The 21,861-nt window shown below is 41.1% G+C and overlaps 1 protein-coding gene across 1 annotated transcript in view; it reads left to right on the top strand.

Moving 5' to 3' along the window:
• Positions 1-21,861, top strand: part of PPEF2 (protein phosphatase with EF-hand domain 2) — a 48,397-nt gene that overhangs the window by 9,274 nt on the left and 17,262 nt on the right. The window contains exons 3-13 of the mRNA XM_060187883.1: positions 6,934-7,061; positions 7,178-7,235; positions 8,016-8,191; positions 9,580-9,694; positions 11,391-11,437; positions 12,318-12,484; positions 13,428-13,464; positions 13,566-13,715; positions 14,615-15,007; positions 17,760-17,945; positions 19,319-19,461. Of these exons, the coding sequence (XP_060043866.1) occupies positions 6,934-7,061; positions 7,178-7,235; positions 8,016-8,191; positions 9,580-9,694; positions 11,391-11,437; positions 12,318-12,484; positions 13,428-13,464; positions 13,566-13,715; positions 14,615-15,007; positions 17,760-17,945; positions 19,319-19,461 (1,600 nt within the window). The remainder of the gene's footprint in view (positions 1-6,933; positions 7,062-7,177; positions 7,236-8,015; positions 8,192-9,579; positions 9,695-11,390; positions 11,438-12,317; positions 12,485-13,427; positions 13,465-13,565; positions 13,716-14,614; positions 15,008-17,759; positions 17,946-19,318; positions 19,462-21,861) is intronic.

The raw sequence follows: 21,861 nt of genomic DNA, 5'->3' as shown, positions 1-21,861 counted from the left end.
AACATGATTTTTTCAAGGTCCATCCAAGATCGGCTGAAAACGGTGAAGTCACCATTTTTTACAGCTGAGTAGTATTCCATTGTGTATATATACCACAACTTGCTCTGAATGACTCTGAAAATGTCCAATAGTTCTAGGTTATCTATCTCTTCATTTAGCTCCCTTATGTCTTTACTGATTTTCTTCCTGGATGATCTGTCAAGTTGAGATAGTGGGGTGTTGAAGTCCCCTACTATGATTGTGTTACTGTTAATATATTGCTGTAGCTCTTTCAGTAGAAGTTTGATGTATTTAGATGGCTTCTCATTGGGTGCATAGATATTAATAATTGTTAAGTCCTCTTGATTGACTGATCCTCTGAGCATTAAGTAGTGTCTATTCCTATCTTTTTTAATCTTATGTATTTTAAAGTCTATCATGTCAGATATGAGAATAGCTGTTCCTGCCCTTTTTTGTGGGCCATTGGCTTGAATGATAGTTTTCCATCCTTTCACTTTAAGTCTGTGTTTGTCTTGTTACGTTAGGTGAGTTTCCTGTAGACAACATATTGTTGGGTTGTGTTTTCTGATCCATCTTCCTACTCTGTGTCTTTTAATAGGTGAATTCAGGCCATTCACATTTATTGATATCAAAGATTGAAGATATTTTAACGCCATTCTTGTAGAGTTTTAGAGTGTTTTGATATATGTTCTATTTGTGGTGGTCTGGTTGTTTATAGGAAACCTTTCAGAACTTCTTTCAAGGCAGGCTTGGTGATGGTTGCTTCCTTCAACTGTTGCTTGTCTGAGAAGGTTTTGATGCTTCCATCTAGTCTGAATGACAATCTAGCAGGATATAGTATTCTTGGCTGAAAGCCTTTCTCATGGAGCACTCGATAGATATCTTGCCATTCTCTTCTGGCCTGTAGTGTTTGTATGGAGAAGTCTGCTGCTAATCTTACGGGTTTTCCTTTGTAGGCGACTCTTTGTTTTTCTCTTGCAGCCTTGAGGATCCTTTCTTTATCCTTATTCCTTTCCAATCTAAGTATGACATGTCTTGGTGTCTTTAGGTCTGGGTTAATTCTGTTTGGGACCCTCTGGGCTTCTTGAATCTTTATGTCTTTGGTGTTGTCTAGACTAGAGAAATTTTCAGCTATTATGGCCTGGAGAATGCTTTCTTCCTCCCCTTCTCTTTCTTCCTCTGGTAAGCCAATAATGCGTATATTGTTTCTTTTGAAGTCATCCCATAGGACTCTGTTGTTGTTTTCAGCATCTCTTAATCTCTTTTTGAGATCTCTTACTTCTTTTTTAGTTGTCTCTAATTCATCCTCAATCTTGCTAATTCTGTCTTCAGCCTCATTGATTCTATTCTCTCTGCCCTCTACTGCTTTCTGGAGTTCATCTATTTTGTTGCCCTGCTCTGATACTGTTTTAGCTTGTTCAGCTAGTTGCCTTCTTAGCTCAGCGATTTCAGCTTTCAGCTCTCTAATAACCATGAGATTATTAGAATTTTCTTCCATATTCTCATTTGTTGTTCCTGCATTTCTGATTACAATTTTTTCAAATTCTTTACTCACTCCTGTTATTATTTCCTTGGCTAATGTTTGGATGTTGAACTCGTTGTTTTGTGCTTCACCCTCTGGAGGACTTTTAGCTGGACTCTTGTCCTGTTTCGAGTCTCCAATATTTTTTCTTGTTGTTTTAACCATTTTATATAAGTTAACAGTTTTTTCAATCCCTGAGTTGGAGTTCAGTGGTGTAAAAGCCTTTTTTTTTTCCCCCTGTAGGCTATGGGAGCCTGAGGGCTTTTAAACTATGAATAGGCTTCTTTATTTAATCACTGACTCCTGACCAAGAAATAAAGCAGGGTGTGGCAGAGATAATCCAGTGGTTATGCAAAGAGACTTTCACAGCCCCTCAGCTATGCCACAGAGGTATAGGTCTTCTCCTGAGTTTCCCGGTTAGATCTCTGTGCCCTAGTGTCCCTCCCTGTTGCTGCTCCAGATTCTGAGGGTAGTAGCAATGGAAACTCAGAGTTGCACTTGGTGAGTCTCTGGGGAGTCCTTTCCTCCCTTCAGCTGTCCCCTTGTTGGTGGAGCAGACTGGAGGTGGTGTCTCCACTGACAAACTGTTGAACTGTGAGCAGTCACTTAATCTCTCCTTAGGCCCCTCTCTCCTCTCTGTCACCAGCCATGCGTGTTTGTACTCACGGGTGATTTACTGGGTTCCTGTGGTCATTCTAGTCCTGTCTTGTTTCGGTCCGGGTGGTCTCCTTTGGTATTCCTAGTTGATCCGGGAGAGGATAGGAGAGGAGAGAAAGCGATCTGCTGCTCGTAGCTCCGCCTCCGGAAGTCGAATCCCATCATGTTTTAGGACCTGAACCCTTCCCCCGACCCCAGAGTCTTTTACTTTGGTGCAATAAGCCAATTCCAGTTCAGGTTCTACTTGTGTTTTCTCTTCTTATCTTGTTTTTCAATTTCTGCCAGAGTGAGATCATCCCATATTCATTCTTCTTTTCTGACTTATTTCACTTAACATAATTTTTTCAAAGTCCATCCAAGATCAGCTGAAAATGGTGAAGTCACCATTTTTAATAGCTGAGTAGTATTCCATTGTGTATATAGACCACAACTTGCTCAGCCACTCATCTGTTGTTGGACACCTGGGTTGCTTTCAGGTTTTACCCATTATAAATTGTGCTACTGGGAGTCGGGTGGTAGCGCATCATGTTAAACACAGGTGATACAAAGCACAAGGACCCAGCTTAAGGATCCCGGTTTGAGCCCCCGGCTCCCCACCTGCAGGGGAGTCACTTCACAGGCGGTGAAACTGGTCTGCAAGTACCTATCTTTCTCTCCCCATCTCTGTCTTCCCCTCCTTTATCCATTTCTCTCTGTCCTATCCAACAACAACAACATCAACAACAATAACAAGGACAACAAAAGGGAAAATAAATAAATAAATATTATTATTATAAAAATAAATAAATTGTGCTGCTATGAACATAGGTATACACAAATATTTTTGGGTGGGTTTGTTTGGTTCCTTAGGATATATCTCTAGGAGAGGAATTTCAGAGTCATAGGGTAGGTCCACTTCTAGGCTTCTGAGAGTTCTCCAGACTGCTGTCCACAGGGTTTGGACCAATTTACATTTCCACCAGCACTGGACCAAAATTCCTTATGGGATGCAGAAAGTGAGAGTTCTGGCTTCTGTAATTGCTTCTCCACTAGACATGGGTGTTGACAGGTCTATCCATACCCCCCAGCCTGTTTCTATCTTTCCCTAGTGGGGTAGGGCTCTGGGGAGGTAATGTTCTGGGATACATTGGTAAGGTCATCTGCTCAGGGAGCTCAGGATGGAATCATAGCAGTATCTGTGACTTGGTGTCTGAAAGGCAGTTAAGATATAAAGCAGGACAAAATGTTTAATAAACAGGAGCCAAAAAGTAGGGAAAAAGCAGGTGAGAATAGGGAACATATTTTTCTTTAATTATTTTTCATAAGAGGAAACTAGAATGAGAGAGAGAGAGAGACCAGAGCAAATAAGTTTTATTTTGCTTAAATCTCTCCCAGGTTCTTTTTTCCCATTCCTCCATTGGTTTTCCTTTTAGGGAAATCAGCAAACATTCTACAAGCTTTCTAATGCAAACTAAATATATTAAATCAGTCTGTCTTCTGGTTGACCTTAATGAACTCTCAGCGTTTCTTCTGTAATCCGGCATTATCCATAAATACTCCATTCATCACTGGCAGCACGTTCAGACCCAGAAGCTTAAGAGGAACCTCGTTATTTATGTATACTGTCCTCTTCTCTGTCAGCAGTACTTTATCACAGTTCTTAACTCTCCTCTGAAGAAGCCTAAAATCACACCATCATGTGGTACATGGTCACTTAGGTCCTAGCTAAAAGAGGAACCCCAAGGCTACATTGGGGACAGAATAGGGACAAGAGGTCTGGGACGCCAAATAGCTGTTATCACATGTTTTCCCATGCCATGTTCATGGACAGAACTTAAAGGTAGCACTGGGAAATGATAGTGGGACAGTTTCTGGAAGCACCTTGATGTGGAAACACCTTGTATGCTGTGGGAAGAGTTTTCGTAAAGTAACCATAGCTGGTGAGCTCAGTGAACCAATGAGAAGCTAGGCCTAGATGTGACATAGATCTTGGGTGGGCCTTTTTCTCTCCTCCTGGCCGTCAAGGGTCTGTCCCAATGTGCTTTCTTTGCACCTTTTTTCTTTTCTACAACTTATTTTTTTTATTTTTTTAATATTTATTTATTCCCTTTTGTTGCCCTTGTTGTTTTTTATTGTTGTAGTTATTATTGTTGTTGTCGTTGTTGGATCTGACAGAGAGAAATGGAGAGAGGAGGGGAAGACAGAGAGGAGGAGGAGAGAAAGATAGACACCTGCAGACCTGCTTCACCGCCTGTGAAGCGACTCCCCTGCAGGTGGGGAGCCGGGGTTCGAACGGGGATCCTTATGCCGGTCCTTGTGCTTTGCGCCACCTGCGCTTAACCCGCTGCGCTACAGCCCGACTCCCTTTTCTACAACTTCTAACTCTCATCTTTGTAATAAAGAGTTTATATTGGGCCTGTGTGGTGGTACACCTGGTTGAGCACACATGTTACGATGCACAAGGTCACAGTTTCAAGCCCCCACTTGCAGGGGAAAGCTTTGCAACTGGTGAGGCAGTGCTGCAGGTGTCTCTCTGTCTCTCTCCCTCTCTATCTCCCCGTTCCCTTTTGATTTCTGGCTATCTCTATCCAATAAATAAAATATAATTAAAATCTAAATGACTGTTTAAAAAAAGTTTATATTTTACATACCTATCATGAAGTATCTTGTAATTCTTTCAAGAAGGTACTGTGAAGGATCCTCCTGGGAGTAAACTAAGGGTCCTGAGACTTTTCCACAGCCCTAACCAATTTTCCTGCCACAGCAAACTGCTGTATTTGATGGCCTATGAAATGACAAATGTATTGTGACATGACACTAGAAGCTGGTGCATCACTAATTTGGAGTAATAAGCACCTGATATACAGCACATGTTCATTTACATATTATTGTTTGTTTACTCCAGTTGCCATCTAGTTTACTCCATTTCCAGATGGAGATATGGAGACCCAGAAAGGTAACTTCCTGAGGTTACATAGTTGGTCTGGTCAGCTCTAGCCCAGAAGTCAGGTTTCCTGACATCCAATCTGTTGTTAAAATAGCAGAATACCTACCCTGGCCTCCCAGGCCTGCATTATCCCACTGTCTGAGGATGTTACTTCATTGCTTCCTCTTCATTCTGCATTTGCCAGACTCCGGGCAGCCAACCATTTCATTGTCACATACATTTTCCTCAATAAAAGAGTACTCCAATAAGCTTCGAAGGCTATTAGGCTATGTTCCTGGCAAGAACTGAAGCAGGGTGGGAATGGAATGACATCCAAGGAGGACCTGCATCTGATGCCAAACTCTGTCACAATAAATTTTGCATGAAGGGAAATTGCTTTGATTGCTGTTCTAACTTGCAATAGAAGGTGGAGTATATTCACTTAAATTAACCTCCACCTCACCCAAAGAATGCAAGATTTTTATCAAGGTGGAAGTGGGGGTAGGCTGGAAAGCCAGGAGCTAGATTTTGCCAATCAGGGAGGGGTCAGCGGTGCCCAAGGCCCCCCATCTCTAGGACCAGGGCATTTTAAAGTTCCTTCTAGACCAAAACCCACAATTATTTACTGGTCTAAGAGGACAAATCCTACAAGATTTGAGTCCCTGAGGTTGTCCCTTTGTTTGCAGAATTGGCTTTAGCATACCAACTGCTGGAGTTAAATTCAGTATTTGGGGAGTCAGGCAGTAGTGCAGCAGGTTAAGCGCAGGTGGCGCAAAGCCCAAGGACTGGCGTAAGGATCCTGGTTCAAGACCCTGGCTCCCCACCTGCAGGGGAGTCGCTTCACAGGTGGTGAAGCAGGTCTGCAGGTGTCTATCTTTCTCTCCCCCTCTCTGTCTTCCCCTCCTCTCTCCATTTCTCTCTGTCCTACACAACAACAATGACATCAATAACAACAATAATAACTATAACAATAAAAAAAATTCAATAGTTTGTCAGTTCCAGGTCTCTCCTCTTTCTACCCCCAGGGCCTTATCAGACAGCCCAGTTCTTTTGGGTCCCATTTCAGTGGGAAAAGGAGACAGAAGTCCTCAAACAGCTATATGACCAATCCTTTCAGCCAGCAGAAATGACTAGTGAGTGAGAGATCTTGGAGCTGCTGACCTTTCCTGGAGCTTCAGTCACAGGATCTTGGAATGAGGAATTAACTGTTACAGTCCTGAAGTTATAAACAAAGCAATATAGGACTAAGCCACAACCAGAATACTCACCCTCCTCAATGCACAAAAAATAACTTCCCTTTTTACAACCCAGAGGGATAGAGAATGGGAAAGCTATCAGGGGATGGGATATGGAGATTGGGTGGTGGGAATTGTGTGGAGTTGTACCCCTCCTACTCTATGGTTTTGTTAATTTATCCTTTCTTAAATAAAAAATAAATTTTAAAAAACCTGCTGGTCTGTGGGATATAGTCCCAATCTGGCTTCCTTGTCTATTGGTCGCCGTCAGCTTTCCTTCTAATAAACTTGCCTTCTTGCCTTGGCTTTCAGAGGTGCATGTCTCTCTCTTCCTCCATCTTGACCTTAGTACTCTTTTTTTTTTTTTTTTTTTTTTTTTTTACCAGCTCTCCCTTATGGTGGTGAACCTAAGACTTTGGAGCCTCAGACAGGAGAGTCTCTTTGTATAACCATTAAACTATCTATGAACACCCTTCCACTACTTTTTTCTATCAGTGAGTGGTTTCCTACCCTCTTGTCTCCATGTCACAGTGGGAGAGGCACTCTCACCTCCCCCAGGCCCCAAGGAGCCCCAGCCCATGTCCAGCTCACTGGCTTACCTTTTTGTGTCACAGCCTTCAAAGCAGCTGCCCTGATTCAGAGATGGTACCGGCGCTACATGGCTCGCCTGGAGATGAGGAGGCGTTGCACCTGGAGCATCTTCCAGTCTATAGAGTACTCCGGGCAGCAAGACCAGGTCAAGGTGATTAGGGGTAGAAGTGGGGCCCCTGGCACGAAGACACGGGTACTCAGAAGGTGCTGCTGCACTGAGTCTTCTCCACTTATCCTTAAAGTCTGCTCTGCATGGTTCTTCCACAGCTCCACGACTTCTTCAGCTATCTTGTGGATCACTTCACCCCCAGCAACGACAACGAGAGTGAGTATGAGATGCCAACCCACATGCCCTCCTATTTCAAGGTCACAGATATTGGGTTAAGGTAGGGGAGGCACAGGGGACAAAAAAATGAATCTTGTGGCAATCTGTAATTGAACAAGAAGCCTGACAAATGCATGCCAGAGTGGAATTTTGTTCTGGGTTCTCCTACATATACAAGTAGAGACAAAGGTTGAGTGCAGAGAGTTAATCGGTCAAGCACAGGAAATAGTGGGGGTCAAGAAGGGGGTTCAGAAAAAAATAAAATGGCCCTTAAAGTTTGGACATTAATGTAATGCCTGAAAATAGTAGAAATGGAGTCCTTGGAGTTTTCTCATCTAAAGGCAGAGGAACTGGCATCTTTTTATAACAACTCCTGAGAGTCAGTGAGCATGAAAGGCCCCCAGGATGAGCACAGGGCTAGTGGATAGGCTCTTTCTTGACCAAGGAAGAAAATCCTTAGGCTGAGATGCAGGTCGGGCAACTGGAAGTTGACTTAAGGGGACTGAAAAGTTTGCCTGCTGAGTGAGTTTCCTAAGTGCTAAAGCCACATCTATAAACTCTATCCCCCTAAATTTCTGAGGTGAGTCAACAAAAGGAGCATGGAATTGATGTAAAAACATACCAGTTTGTTCTTGCCCACCCTAATTTGTCATCTATTTTTTTCTTCTCTCCAACCCTTGTGCCAGACTCACTCAAGTCTGGTTGGGGTAAGACCTGTCTGAATTCCCTGTGGGCTGTGCAGTTGGTTGCAAACCAGCCCACCATTTGTATCCTGATTAGGGGTCTTCCTGAATCACATGCTCGCTGAGGGGAGATCTCCCCTGGACTTTGAGATGGAGAAATGCCATGATTATGAGTCCATTGAAGTACTGGACAGCTACAGAGGGCCACACCTCTCCTTCCCACTCCTTGCAGACCATGCAACTGCCCTCGTGGAGGCTTTCAGACTGAAACAAGTAAGTGTCTCTGGGATGCATGGGTCACCACCAACTCGAAGCAGTGTGTGATGGGAGACCAGACCCAAGGCAGAAGTAATGACTGTGGGTGTAGGGTGTTCCACTCTCCTTTTTCTTAGTCCTGTGGTTGGCAAATTAGTTTTTATGCATTAAATGTTTTTCCTAATCATGTAATCTTTCTTTATTCACTCATTCCCCAGAAAATGGTTGAGCACTGCTACATGTGGGCATGTTCTGGACACTGGGGGTACAGTAGTGAATAACTGGCACAACCCCTGCCCTTAATAGGACTGACTTCTGTGGGGGAGCCAGGCAATAAGGGAAAATTAACAAATAAGTAAAATGTAGTATATGGGAAGGCACTCAGAGCTAAGTAAAAGGATGAGTGAGTTCTAGAAGAGAGAGATGGCAGTTTTACAGAGTGCTCTAGGGAGTTATATCTGAAGAGGCAATTTCTGAGCAAAAGTTGAAAGTGGTGAGGGACTATGTTGTAAGCACATCTGGGAAAAGCCTCCAGGCAAAGAGGACACATGGAAAGAGAGACTCTGCAGTATGACTTTGACTGATAGGGGACCTCAGGAGGCCATTGAGATTGGAAAGGAGGGAGCCAGAGGGAAGAGATGGAAAGGCACTGTGCACACAGGAGTCACACAGTCCAGGCTGCATGTAAATAAAGTAAGGATCAAGGATCAAAGCACAGAGATAAATCAAGAGACAACCGCAGCCCAGATGAAAGATGACAATGGCTTGAGACCTTGAAGATGGAAGTGGAATTGGTGAGAAGTGGTCAGAGCCTGACTCTGTACCTGGTTCCAGCCCTTCTCTTCTTTCATACAAGAATTCACTGCAGGAGAAACTGGGATGCATAACGACAGAATCACTCAGTACCACCAATGTATACACACACTTATTTATACTTCTCTGAGATAGTCATGTGTTTCTCTGAAGTAGAAAGGGAGGAGGGAAAAGTTCAGTATTGGGGGTGGGTGGGAAGTGGACAGTGGGGAAGATGAAAAGAAGAAACAGCAGAATAGCAGCCTGGGAGGTGGCACAGTGGATAAAGCATTGGACACTCAAACATGAGGCCCCAAGTTCAATTCCTAGCATTGTTATGTGCCAGAGTGAGGCTCTGCTTTTCATTCTCTCTTTCTCCCTCACTCTCTTTCTCTCATAAGTAAAGAAATATTAGAGAGAGAGAGAGAGAGAGAGAAGCAGAAATGAGCAGAAGTAGGGGTGAGAAAGAAGAAATCCATGTATCTGATAGCAGGGGCAGCTGATTTGGGTCAATTTTAGGGTCTTAGGTGATTTACTATGCAGTAATGGAGAGGTCTGTCTTCCAACAGAAATATCAGTTTGGTTTTGTTCTCTCCTACTCTTTCTCCAAGTAGAAGCTCCATGCTCGTTATGTCTTGAATCTTTTGCATGAGACCAGGAAACACCTGATACAACTGCCAAACATCAACAGGGTCTCTACCTGCTACAGTGAAGAGATCACAGTGTGTGGTAAGAACTGGTCAGAAATAGCTTTTCATGGACTCAAACAAGAAAACTCTGCCCTTGATGGGAAGGAGAAGAGGTGGAACTGGAAGATTATGTATGCAGGCCAACATCCTTCATGTCTTTTACCCTGATAGGCCTGACATTTTTGCTCCAGTTACTTAAAGTATAGGTGCTGCCTGAAGGACTCTGGAGTGAGGGCCCAACTTCTGATTGATTTTCCTGAGCTATTTATACTTAATCTCAAGTTCGAACTCCTCAGAACAAAATCCCTGCAAATAACCAAACATTCCTTATTATAAAACAGTGTATTGGGGCCAGGCAGTAGCACAATTGGTTGAGTGCACATACTACCTACCATACACAAAGTTCATGAGTGGTGAAACAAGGCTGCAAGTGCTGCTTTCTCTCCCTCTGTATCTTCCCCTCCTCTCTCAATTTCTTCTGCTCTATCAAATAAAAGAAAGAAAATGAGGAATGGATGGGGACACCAAGAGTGGTGGGTTTGCTGTGTAGGCACCAAGCCCCAGCAATAACCATGGTGGCAATAAAAAAAAAAATGAGTAAAGATAAAAAAAAAATAAGGAGGCAGTTTATTTATGGTTTAATTTTTGTCATTTTTTTTTTAGTATTTATTCATTTTTGGATAGAGACGGAGAGAAATTGAAAGGGAGGAAGATCTAAAGAGGGAGAGAAAGAGAGACACCTGAAGCATTGCTTTACCACTTGTGAAACTTCCCTCCTGCAGGTGGGGAACAGGGACTTGAATCAAGGTCCTCATATACTGTAATGTATGCATTCAACCAGGTATACCACCATTTGGTCCCTTATTTATTGTTTCATGAGTAGGTCCCAATTCCTAGTGAACTGCTCCTTCCATCCACTTGTACACATAAGATTCCCTGCTAATAAAGTTTTCCATCTCCTAATATTTAGTGATGATTTAACACTCCATACTCAGGGGAGTGAGACTATAATACACCAAGGATTGTAAAGTGATGTATCCAAAGACCACATGCAGTCTGTTTATAGTTTGCTTTCCCTAAAATGTTCTTAGAGTTTTCAGACTAGTCTCCAACACTTGAAAATGGGAGAATTTCATATTGAAGACTGCATTTCAGTTTCTCTTGGGGAAAAAAAAACAACCCATAACACCAACCCATAAATAAGCAGCAGATGCCTAGGATAGGATCAAATCTCTCTTATTCTTTTCTGGACTTATAACTGCACAACTCTGCTTCATCTCTGCTTTGGAAATATGTGTTTACTATTTATGGTAATCACACAGAATAATTATTGTGCATTCTGTGTTCAATATCAACTATCCCTACAGCAAAGGGAATTCACATTTATTAATAATTAATATCTTACATAGAAATAATGAGTAACGAGTTTGTCAGATTTTTTGCATATTTTCCTTTTTTAAAAAATTATATTTATTTATTGTATAGAGACAGCCAGAAGTCAAGAGCATAGGAGAAGAGAGAGGCAGAGAGACACCTGCAGCCCTGCTTCACCACTTGTGAAGCTTTCCCCCTGTAGGTGGGGACCGGGAGTTCGAACATGGGTCCTTGTGCACTGAAACATGTGCACTCAACCAGATGTGCCACACCCAGCCCCTGATATTTTCATTTTTATAGTAAAAATGAGAAACAATGGTAAGGATCAGTCAAAACTGACAGTCTCTTTCTGTCTTTATTAGGAGATTTACATGGCCAGCTGGATGACTTAATATTTATATTTTATAAGGTATGAATGCTCAGATTATGTTATTGCTTTGTTCTCAGGTTTAAATCAACAGTTGGAATAATTACCTACTAAACAAATGCTGAAGTGTTCTTGGATTAATTTCTTTTTCAGTCAGGAGGTTTAGTGGGTAAAACACACTCCTTGTAGGCGTGAGGCCTTAGGTTTCATTTCTTGATTGGTGCTTGGTTCCCTTCCCACTCTCTCACATATACAGTAAATCAGTATTTAAAAATAATACTTTGCAATATGTAGTACATTTGTAAAATAAAAGCCCACATAATATAATCTAGTACATTTTTTGGGGAAACTTTTAAAAAAAATCTTAGGCTAATAAAGGGATTATTATTTAACAATTGACTTTTTTTTCCAAAGAAAATTGTTATCAAGCCAATTAAGAACTATTTCCATATCCATTTTTGGTATAAAATATGAAGCATATAATGAAAGAAAACATTCTAATTATACAATACTAATAAATAAAAATACACATGACACATAGGGTCTGCTCTTTCCATAACATTTCCCTACATAATGTCTTCATTATTTGTTAAGACTCTCTGGCAACTATAGTTAATGCTAGTTAAAGATAATGCAGCCAGAATTTCAAACTGATCTTTGACAAGTTCAGAGTCTGTGTTTGTACCACATGGCAACATTTTGGCTTTAAGTTTCCGTTTTGTCAAGCACCCTATAACCTCCATTTGACTGAAAAGGAACTTTAAGACTAACCTTTTACTGAGATTTCACATTTGGAGGAAAACCAGGAACCACAGAATTTATGTTAGGCCTGAGCTGACTGTCAAATGCATGTTGGCCTTACCTAATTTCCTGCTGCTTTTCCCCCACTCCCTCTTTTTGGATTTGTCTCCATGGTGGGCAGAACGGCCTCCCATGTCCAGAGCGAACCTACGTGTTCAATGGTGACTTCGTGGATCGAGGCCAGGATTCAGTAGAGATTCTGATGGTTCTTTTTGCCTTCATGTTGGTTTATCCCAAAGAATTCCATCTTAACCGAGGAAATCATGAGGACCATATGGTGAACTTACGGTACAAATTTGCTTACGTATTTGATGTTTACTTGTTTTGATTAGGACAAGTTGTTTTGTCAACAGTTATTTTTTGATGCTATTTTCCAGGTTTTTTTTTTTTTAATTGGATAGAAACAGAGAGTTGAGAGGAGTGGAGGAGATAGAGAGGGAAAGAGACAGAGAGACACCTGGAGCCATGCTTCAAAACTTGTGAAGCTCTCCCCCTGCAGGTAGGGACCATGAGCTTGAACCTGGGTCCTTATACACTTTGTGGGCTTAACCAGGTGTGCCACCACCTGGCCCCTATTTTTCTAGTTTTTATAAAGTGGAATATGCAACATGTAACATTTAAACTATTTTTAAAGTGAAATTCCCTAAATATCCTAATAAACTCATTATTTTTTTTCACATATTCACTCTTTTTATTACATAAGCAATAAGGGTGGGTCTTGCTGTACAAAAAGGAGCTGTAGGGAGCCAGGTGGTGGCGCAGTGGGTTAAGCGCACATGGCGTGAAGCGCAAGGGCTGGCTTAAGGATCCCAGTTTGAGCCCTCGGCTCCCCACCTGCAGGGGGTTAGCTTCACAGGCAGTGAAGCAGGTCTGCAGGTGTCTGTCTTTCTCTCCTCCTCTCTATCTTCCCCTCCTCTCTCAATTTCTCTCTGTCCTATGCAACAACAATGACAGCAATAACAACAACAATGATAATAAACAAGGGCAACAAAAGGGGGGGAAAAAAGACAAAAAGGAGCTGCATATAGATAGGCTAAGGAAAGGAAATGAAAATATCCCATATTTCTTTACCCAGATTAACGTTATAATTATAAGCATTTCGTCACTTTTCCGCCAGTTTTTTTTATAATCTAGATATATATGTGTGTTTATAAGAATCCAATTGTGTCATAAATTAATTTAAATTTAAATTTAATTTAATTTAAATTTAATTTTTTGCTTCTAAATGTAGATATGGCTTCACCAAGGAAGTGATGCAGAAATATAAGGTATGCTACCTTTGAATAAAAAAAATTTTTTTTTCTCTTAGCTCAATAAGTTGAGTGTATTATTTGAAACACAATAATATCTTGTTGATATCATTTTTCAGACACATGGCAAGACAATACTAAAACGACTGCAAGATGTTTTTTGTTGGCTCCCACTAGCCACTCTGATTGATGAGAAAGTCCTGATTCTTCATGGTGGAGTGTCAGACATGACTGACCTGGAGCTCTTAGCTAAACTTGATAGACACAAGGTACTGAGTGAGGAATGCAATGGTATGGATTTCACCACACTGTCCAGTTTCAGTGCCAACATAAAATCAATGTGTGGTCTCTCTGTTCATTCTCAATAGTTAATACTAAAGACAACAAACTCTTCCTGTAGATGCCTATAAATTGTCATGACAAATTACCTTTTCCACATAAGTAATGAACTTTTTCTCTTCCAATATTTTCTTATCACAATCTATATTTCTCTCTCTCTTTCTCTCTCTCTCTTCCTCTCTCTCTCTCTCTCTCTCTCTTCCTCTCTCTCTCTCTCTCTGTCTCTCTTTCTCTCTATTCCTTCCTTTCTTTCTTCACACCAGTCAACTCTGGCTATTGGTACTGTTAGATATTGAATCTAAGGACCTCTTAGATGCAAGTCCTATATGCTACTCTGTAATCTCTTCCAGGCTCACCAGTTACTTTCCTTCTTTTCTTTAGCGTTTGTGGAACAGGAAACCTAAAGGCTCACCTTCCAGAAAAAAGGTGCCCTTCTCTCTCTAGTATCTAAAAGCCACTAGAGAGAGAGAATGGCCTAGGCTAGCATTTCTCAATTTATCTGTGGAAATGGACCAGGTTAAATAAACTTTAATTTTGTCACAGATCACTACTTCTGTAAAGCACAATAGATATGAATTACTAGACAAATTAAATAAAAGCAAAAAATATAAGCCTGGTGATCATGTGCTTGAATGTCATAACAGCATCAAACCCCTAACATTTCTAAAGGTTTTCTTTCATTTTCAGTGCTTGTTTTGTCTCCCACAGTTTTAAAGAGTCCACAGCTTGTCAGTAGACACAGTCCAATATGCACTGACCTGGAAGCAAAGCATTCCAAAAGGAAATATGGTTTCATTCCAACAACTGTATCTTTTCTGGCTATTTCTAGATTGTTTCCACCATGCGGTGCAAAACAAGAGAGAAGCAGGACAAAGTGGCAGAGAAGGGAAAAGCAGAGCAGGAAAGGACAAGCTCTGCAAGGAGACCCTGCCCATGGCTTCTTCCCCAAAGCAGTTCTCTCCTCTCATGGACTCCTGGGCCCAGCTCCCCCAGGACATACAGAGCAGGCCGCTCTTCCAGCACCCCTTGTGCGCTGCCTCCTGAGGGTAAAAAGCTCTCCCCTCAGGCGCAGGCTCAGCGCTCCCTGGACCTGGAGCTGCCGAGGTGGCAGCTAGCTGACTACCCGGTGGCCCTGGGAAAGCAAGAGTTCCTGCCCCTCCCCTCAGAGGCAGACTGGGAAGCTGGGGGACTACTGGCGCCCACTCTAGAGGAGTGGAAGCAGGTACGTTGATTGATGCTGCTTCCATGAATTTAGCTGTCATAGGAGAGGCCAAGGATTTTTTTTTTAACTGACCAAATCTCCACCTCCCTTATAAATTTAGTTTAGTTTTTCTAAATCTTAGAACACTCCAGAAAGACACTAATATTTACATAATGGTTCATATATTTTAGAGTTGTATGAGAGATGCGAAGATGTAGCAGCTGAACTCTGTTGCCTGAGTGAACATGAACTTGGTTTCAAGTTGGTTAAGCCTAGTGAATGCTAGAATTCTGAGTGAGCAGAAGACTGATTAGATGCATGCATTTATATAAATATATACATTATACATAGAGCACATAGATTATGTATACATTCATATCTAATGCATTTTATTTCATATTTTATAAGTTATGTATATAAATGTAGGAGGATGACTACTGAAGGGTGAAGGAGATAACATAATGCTTGTGCACACAGACTCTCAGGCCTGAGGCTTTAGGGTCCTAAATCCAATCCCCCTTACCACTATAAGCCAGAGTGGCAGAGAAGGGAAGAGCAGAGCAGCAAAGGACAAGCTCTACAAGGAGCACCACCTGCCTGTGGTTTCTTTCCCAAAGCAGTTCTCTCCTCTCATGGAAAGAAGGGGCAAAAAAGAAGGAAGGAAGGAAAAGAAGGAGAGAAAAGATAAAACAAGACTACTGTAGCTCCAGTCCGAAAGAGCTGGGTCTATAAAGTTTGTTTTCTGTTAACATAAACTAAAGGTTTTTTGGGTTGGTTTTTTTTTTTTTTTTGAAATCTTCAAAATTGTCATTTTCCCCCTAGCTGCAAGGGAGTATTGAAAAGGAAATATTTAGCTTGGCAAGTAGCTGCCACCAAAAACTCTCATCCAAGTTCTTTCAGTTAGGAGAGGAAGGAATATTGAATAGGCACCCATAGTGCTTGCAAAATAGATGTTTCTGACAGCCAAATGGAGAACATATTTTACTTGGGCGAGATTGTGGCAGAGAGCCCCTTTACAAGACTATATTCATTCTGCAGGCAGATGACAGTGATTTTATGTAGTAGTGCAACTAGAACTCTGAATTTCTGACCTCTGAAAGTGGCATTTTCTTATGGTTCATCTAGTAAAGCAAAAGCAAGAATTTAGAATTATCTAAAGGCTAACATTACTGGAACTTATTGGTTGTGTTGTAAATGACATCCAATTAAAATTACTTGTCAAGACAAAAGATAAGGAGTTGAAGCAAGGCATTTATTCTTTTGCAAAAAGGCACGCAGCCAACAGTGGCCGCCCTACAGCAGCATGGCACTCCCCCACCCCTCACCCTTCTCCCTTCTTTTATACTGGACACAGAACCGTCTCCTCCACCCCTGGGCTGGGCTTCAGAGCTCACAATCCCCACTTTGTCTAAATAAGGTAAGGAAAAGCGTCTCTATTGGAAGATTAGCAAGCACTGCAAATAAGTATTATCTGACCTAGAGAATACTGACAGAACAACTGACCACAGGTGGCTATAGATAACAATTTATAAAAGAAAGAAGTTATACTAAATGACTGTTCTATTCATGTTCCTTTGAAGGGAAGACCTAACCATCGCTTAAAATCCCCCTTCTTTAAATTTACTCGCTCTTCTCTTCAAACTGAATTAGCATTTTTTGACTTTTATGATACTTGGGTACAGAGGAAAATGTAGACTTATTTATTTATTTATAAAATGGAAGTATTGACAAGACCAAAGGATAAGAAGGGTACAATTCCACAAAATTCCCACCACCAGAACTCCGTATCCAGTTCCCTCCCTTGATAGCTTCCCTATTCTTTTTTTTTTTTTTTTTTGCCTCCAGGGTTACTCTTGGGGCTTAGTGCCTGCAATACGAATCCACTGCTCCTGGAGGCCGTTTTCCCCATTTTTGTTGCCCTTGTTGTTGTTATTATTGTTGTTGTCATTGCTGTTGGATAGGACAGAGAGAAATTGAGAGAGAGGGGGAGAGAAAGATAGATACCTGCAGACCTGCTTCACCACCTATGAAGCTACCCCCCTGCAGGGGAGCTGGGGGCTAGAACTGGGATCCTTACGCTGGTCCTTGCACTTTGTGCCATATGCACTTAGCCCACTGTGCTACCGCCCGACCCCCTCCACCTTCTTTTTGTGGTAAAAGTCCAGGGCCTAGGACACTGGCACTGACTGAAAAGTGCTGGTGTAATAGAAGATTCTACCAGGGATGGGGGGGAGCTCTCTCTCCTGCTTTCTCTCTCCATCTCCCCCGCCCCTTAAAAATTATTTACTAATGAGAAAGATAGGAGAGAGAGAGAGAGAGAGAGAAAGAACCAGGCATCACTCTGGCACATGTGTCACCAGGGATCAAACTTGGGACCTCATGCTTGAGAGTCCAATACCCTATCCACTGCACTACTTCCCGGTTCTCTCTATCCTTTCTCTCTCTCTCTCATTCTCAGTGTTTGTGTGTGTGTTGAGCTGTCACATAAGATTTGTTTTCTAGAAAGAGTATATATATATATTTGTCAATGCATATTCATATACACATTCATTTCTGGTAATAAATAGTCTAGAGACTCAAGATTGAAATTACAAATGTATGTTGACTATTGATCATGTGACTATTGAAATGTACTCACTTTATTTCAAGAATTTTATCTTCCATTCCCTCCTCTTCCTCTTCCATATATCATCTATTTCCCTCTTTTCATAAGAATAACTGAACAAATATCTGTCAAGTCTTTAGTAAAGGAACCATCTCTTGGTCTCTACAGGTTGTGGATATACTGTGGAGTGACCCCATGACACAGGAGGGATGCAAGGCCAACACAGTCCGAGGGGCAGGCTGTTATTTTGGGCCTAATGTGACAGAGAAGTTGCTACAGAAATACAACCTGCAGTTCCTGATACGTTCTCATGAGTGCAAACCCGAAGGCTATGAATTCTGCCACAGCCGTAAGGTGGGTGGTGTCTCTGCAGGTACACAAGAGTCCAGGTTGCCCAATCGCGGTCTGGAGGAGTGGAGAATCACATTCTTAACCATCAACTGTGCTGTTTATTTCTTACCCATTTGCTGAAGGCAACTAGGTCCTTTCTAGTCATTTATACTTGACTTTTACATACTTTTTAAATCTCAAAATTTCATCAATACTCTAAGAAAAGAATATGGGGCACATGTGGTTACTTTTCATAGATGACAGTATGGCCCTATGTTTTCCCAGTCACATCTCTATTCTTTGTCACATTGTTCACTGTCACATGTCTCATGGAGCACTCTATAGTGATAAGATGCCTGCTCTGTGCCCCAGGAAGAAATTTCAACTCTCTTCTCAAAGCAGAATTAATATCCTGGCTAATTCAGAGATTCCTCTAAGTCCTACAGTGTTTGCTGAGAGTAATGCAGCAGGATGGATATTTCCAAAAGAACTAACTATTGAGCTAGCTAATAACTAGCTAACCAACTCTGAGACAATATTAAATTTACATGTGAAATAAAAAAGTCTGAGCTCAATATAATGTAAGAAATGTTTTCTTAAGCTATTATGCAAGTTTCTTTATTGCTGGACAGTAGAGAACCTTTAATTTCCTGTATTTGTTGTAATTCTCCAATAAGAGCTATGGTATCTAGAACTTCTCAACATACTAACAATGGAAATGTTTTCACCTGAGATCAGGAGACCCAAACTGTCAGAAATTGTTGCTTGAGGCTCACACTAGCTACCAGAATTGTTTTGCCTGACAATTGTAGTTAATGGCTTTCTCATTTTATCAGGCCTAGGTTGCCTCTAAGCTGAGCCAAATGAAATGTTTTTTTTCCCTGAACCTTATTACTCTTACTGCAATGAAATTATTCCAGGAAAACTATCAAATGTTCTATCAGAATCACATTTTTTGGCTTGAATCACAACTTCTGCCATACCAAGAGACTAAAAAAAAAAAAAAATCCAGTATGCATGTGCCAATAGCTATACTGTAAATCATTAACCCTCTCCCAATAAAGTGATAAAATAAATTCCATAGGTGATATTGCACCAAAGTAAAAGACTCTGGGGTGGGGATGGTGGGGAGAATACAGGTCCAAGAAGGATGACAGGGGACCTAGTGGGGTTTGTTTTATTATATGGAAAACTGTGAAATGTTATGCATGTACAAACGATTATATTTACTGTCGAATGTGAAACATTAATTCACCAACAAAGAAATTAAAAAAAATTTTTTTTTTAATTCCATAGGTGAGGTTAAGGAGGACTAGCAGTCTGTGGCCTTCTGAGGTTTGAGTGTGATGAGCTCTTCAGTGCACCTGAATGACTTTCTCTCTTCTGTTTTGATTTAGGTTCTAACCATCTTTTCTGCCTCCAACTATTATGAAGTTGGCAGTAACAAAGGGGCCTATGTCAAACTGGGGCCAGCCCTGAGCCCACATATCGTGCAGTATCAAGCCAACAAGACAACCCACATGCTAACCATGAGGCAAAGGCAAGACTTTTCAAAGACTGATTTTCATAAAAGTAGAAGTATAGACTTTGTAGATGGTTAAAGTATCATCATATATATTCAAAGTGAGGAATTACTTCTATTAGCAGACCTAACACTAGTGAATTCTATAAAGTAATGTACTTTTAGCAAGGTTACCAAAGCACACCCAGCTTTTTGAAATATTTATTGGTTGCACTGAAGCAAGTACATCACCTATTAAATCCCGCAGTCACTTGTCCAGCAACTTCAACTACCATAATGGGGAACTTAGAAGAGAAGAAATTGTTTCAGTGGCTATAAATTCAAACTTTTTCCTTAGAGGACTCTTATTCAGACTCTATTTACTTTGAGTTTAAATTCAGTTTTCACAGTAATGATTTAATCTCTTACTAGCTATATGACTTGGACTGCTTACTTGTTCCAGAAAGGTATAATAATTAGCAGTCAGTGGTGCTGAAGAATGAATGAGATGATCCACGCAGAGCTCTGCATTCATTAAATGCTCAGTATGTGCTGCTTGACCAAAGGACATGGTCTTGTATTTCCAGACAGCTCCTAAGTGTCTCTAGACCATATCCCTTCATGATTATAACTGACAATTTCAGTTTACCAGGAGACAATCTAAATGCTTTAGCAAATCGGTGATCCTTAAATTTCTGGAGTCACCTATATTTCATTTACCCACTGGGCCCAGCAGAATAGCTTACTTGGACAGTGTGCTGCTTTGCTCCCACCACAGTGAAGAAAGCTTTGGTGTTATGGTCTCTTTCACTTTTTCCCTCTGCCTTTCTCCCTTTTATCTTTATCAGATAGACAAACAACCATCTGATCATTCAGGCTTGCTAAAATTGTGGATCATTTGTCTTTTCAGGAGCACAACTGACATTCTTACTAATTCAAGTGTGTCTCCAAGTCCCACAAGGTTTGCCTAACCTAATGTCACTAGGGTGAGAGTATTTCCACTCAGAGAGAGAGAGAGAGAGAGAGAAAGCAGATATACTCATATATATATATATATATATATATATATATATATATTATATACATTTCAAGCAGTTCACAGTTTCTAGGGGTCTAGGGAGCCCACCTGAAGATTGTTATGCTGACCACTTTAAAATGCAGAGAAGACTGTCATCAAATATGGTTTAAAAGGTAGGTTTTTAGCTCCAGTTTATAGTGGTACTGGGGATTGAAACTGGGACCTTTGGTGCCTCAGGCATGAAAGTCTTTTTGCATAACCATTATGCTATCTCCCCAGCCTCTGTTTCCTTATATTGGTGGGAATTGTGTGGAGTTGTACCCCTCTTGTCCTATGGTGTTGTCAGTGTCACCTTTTTATAAATAAAAAATTTTAAAATAATAAAAAAGGTTTGGGTGTCAGGTGGTAGTGCAGCAGGTTAAGTGCACATGGTGCAAAGCACAAGGACCGGCATAAGGATCTCAGTTTGAGCCCCTGGCTCCCCCCCACCTGCAGGGGAGTCGCTTCATATGCGGAAAAGCAGGTCTGCAGGTGTCTTCTCTCCCTCTTTGTCTTCCCCTCCTCTCTATATTTCTCTCTGTCCTATCCAACATCATCAATAACAACAATAATAACAACAATAAAATAATAATAACAACAATGATAAAACAACAAGGGCAACAAAAAGGGAAAAAAGTAGCCTCAAGGAGCAGTGGATTCACCGAGCCCCAGCAATATCCCCAGAGGCAAAAAAAAAAAATAGGTTTGAGCAAAATAGCTCACATGAATGTGCTGTTTTGACATTTGCACGACCCAAAGTCAGGCCAGGTCCCCACTGCATTGAAGGAAGCTTTGGTGCTATAGCCTCTCTCTCTCTCTCTCTCTCTCTCTCTCTCTCTCCTTCTCTGCCTCTATCTAAAAGTAAATATTTTCTTAAAATTAAAAAAAGTTTTTTCTGGATATTATACAAAGAATGGTTCCTCTGGGAGAGGACAAAATATGTACTTCCCATTTCTTTTTATATTCTTGTTCATTAAAATACAGATATTTTAATTCCAAGCACCACTATAAGCCAGACCTGAGCTGTGTTCTGTTATATATATATATCACAAACTCTAGGTCAGGTGCAGTGCCTATATTACTTTAATGGGTTAATAAGGAGAAATTTTTAACTTTTTTTTTTTTAACCAGAGCATTGTTTAGCTCTGGCTTATGGTGGTGTGGGGGATTGAACCTGGGACTATGGAGCCTCAAGCATGAAAGTCTGTTTGCATAACCATCATGCTATCTACCCCTGCCCAGGAAAAAATTAAAAAGAAAGAAAGAAAGAGAGAAAGGAAGAGAAAGACAGAAAGAAAGAAAGACAGAAAGAAAGAGAGAAAGAAAGAAAGAAAGAAAGAAAGAAAGAAAGAAAGAAAGAAAGAAAGAAAGAAAGGAAAGAA

This window comes from Erinaceus europaeus, chromosome 3 (genome assembly GCF_950295315.1).
Source record: "Erinaceus europaeus chromosome 3, mEriEur2.1, whole genome shotgun sequence".
Lineage (NCBI taxonomy): Eukaryota > Metazoa > Chordata > Mammalia > Eulipotyphla > Erinaceidae > Erinaceus > Erinaceus europaeus.
This window is presented reverse-complemented; position numbering and strand designations above follow the sequence as displayed.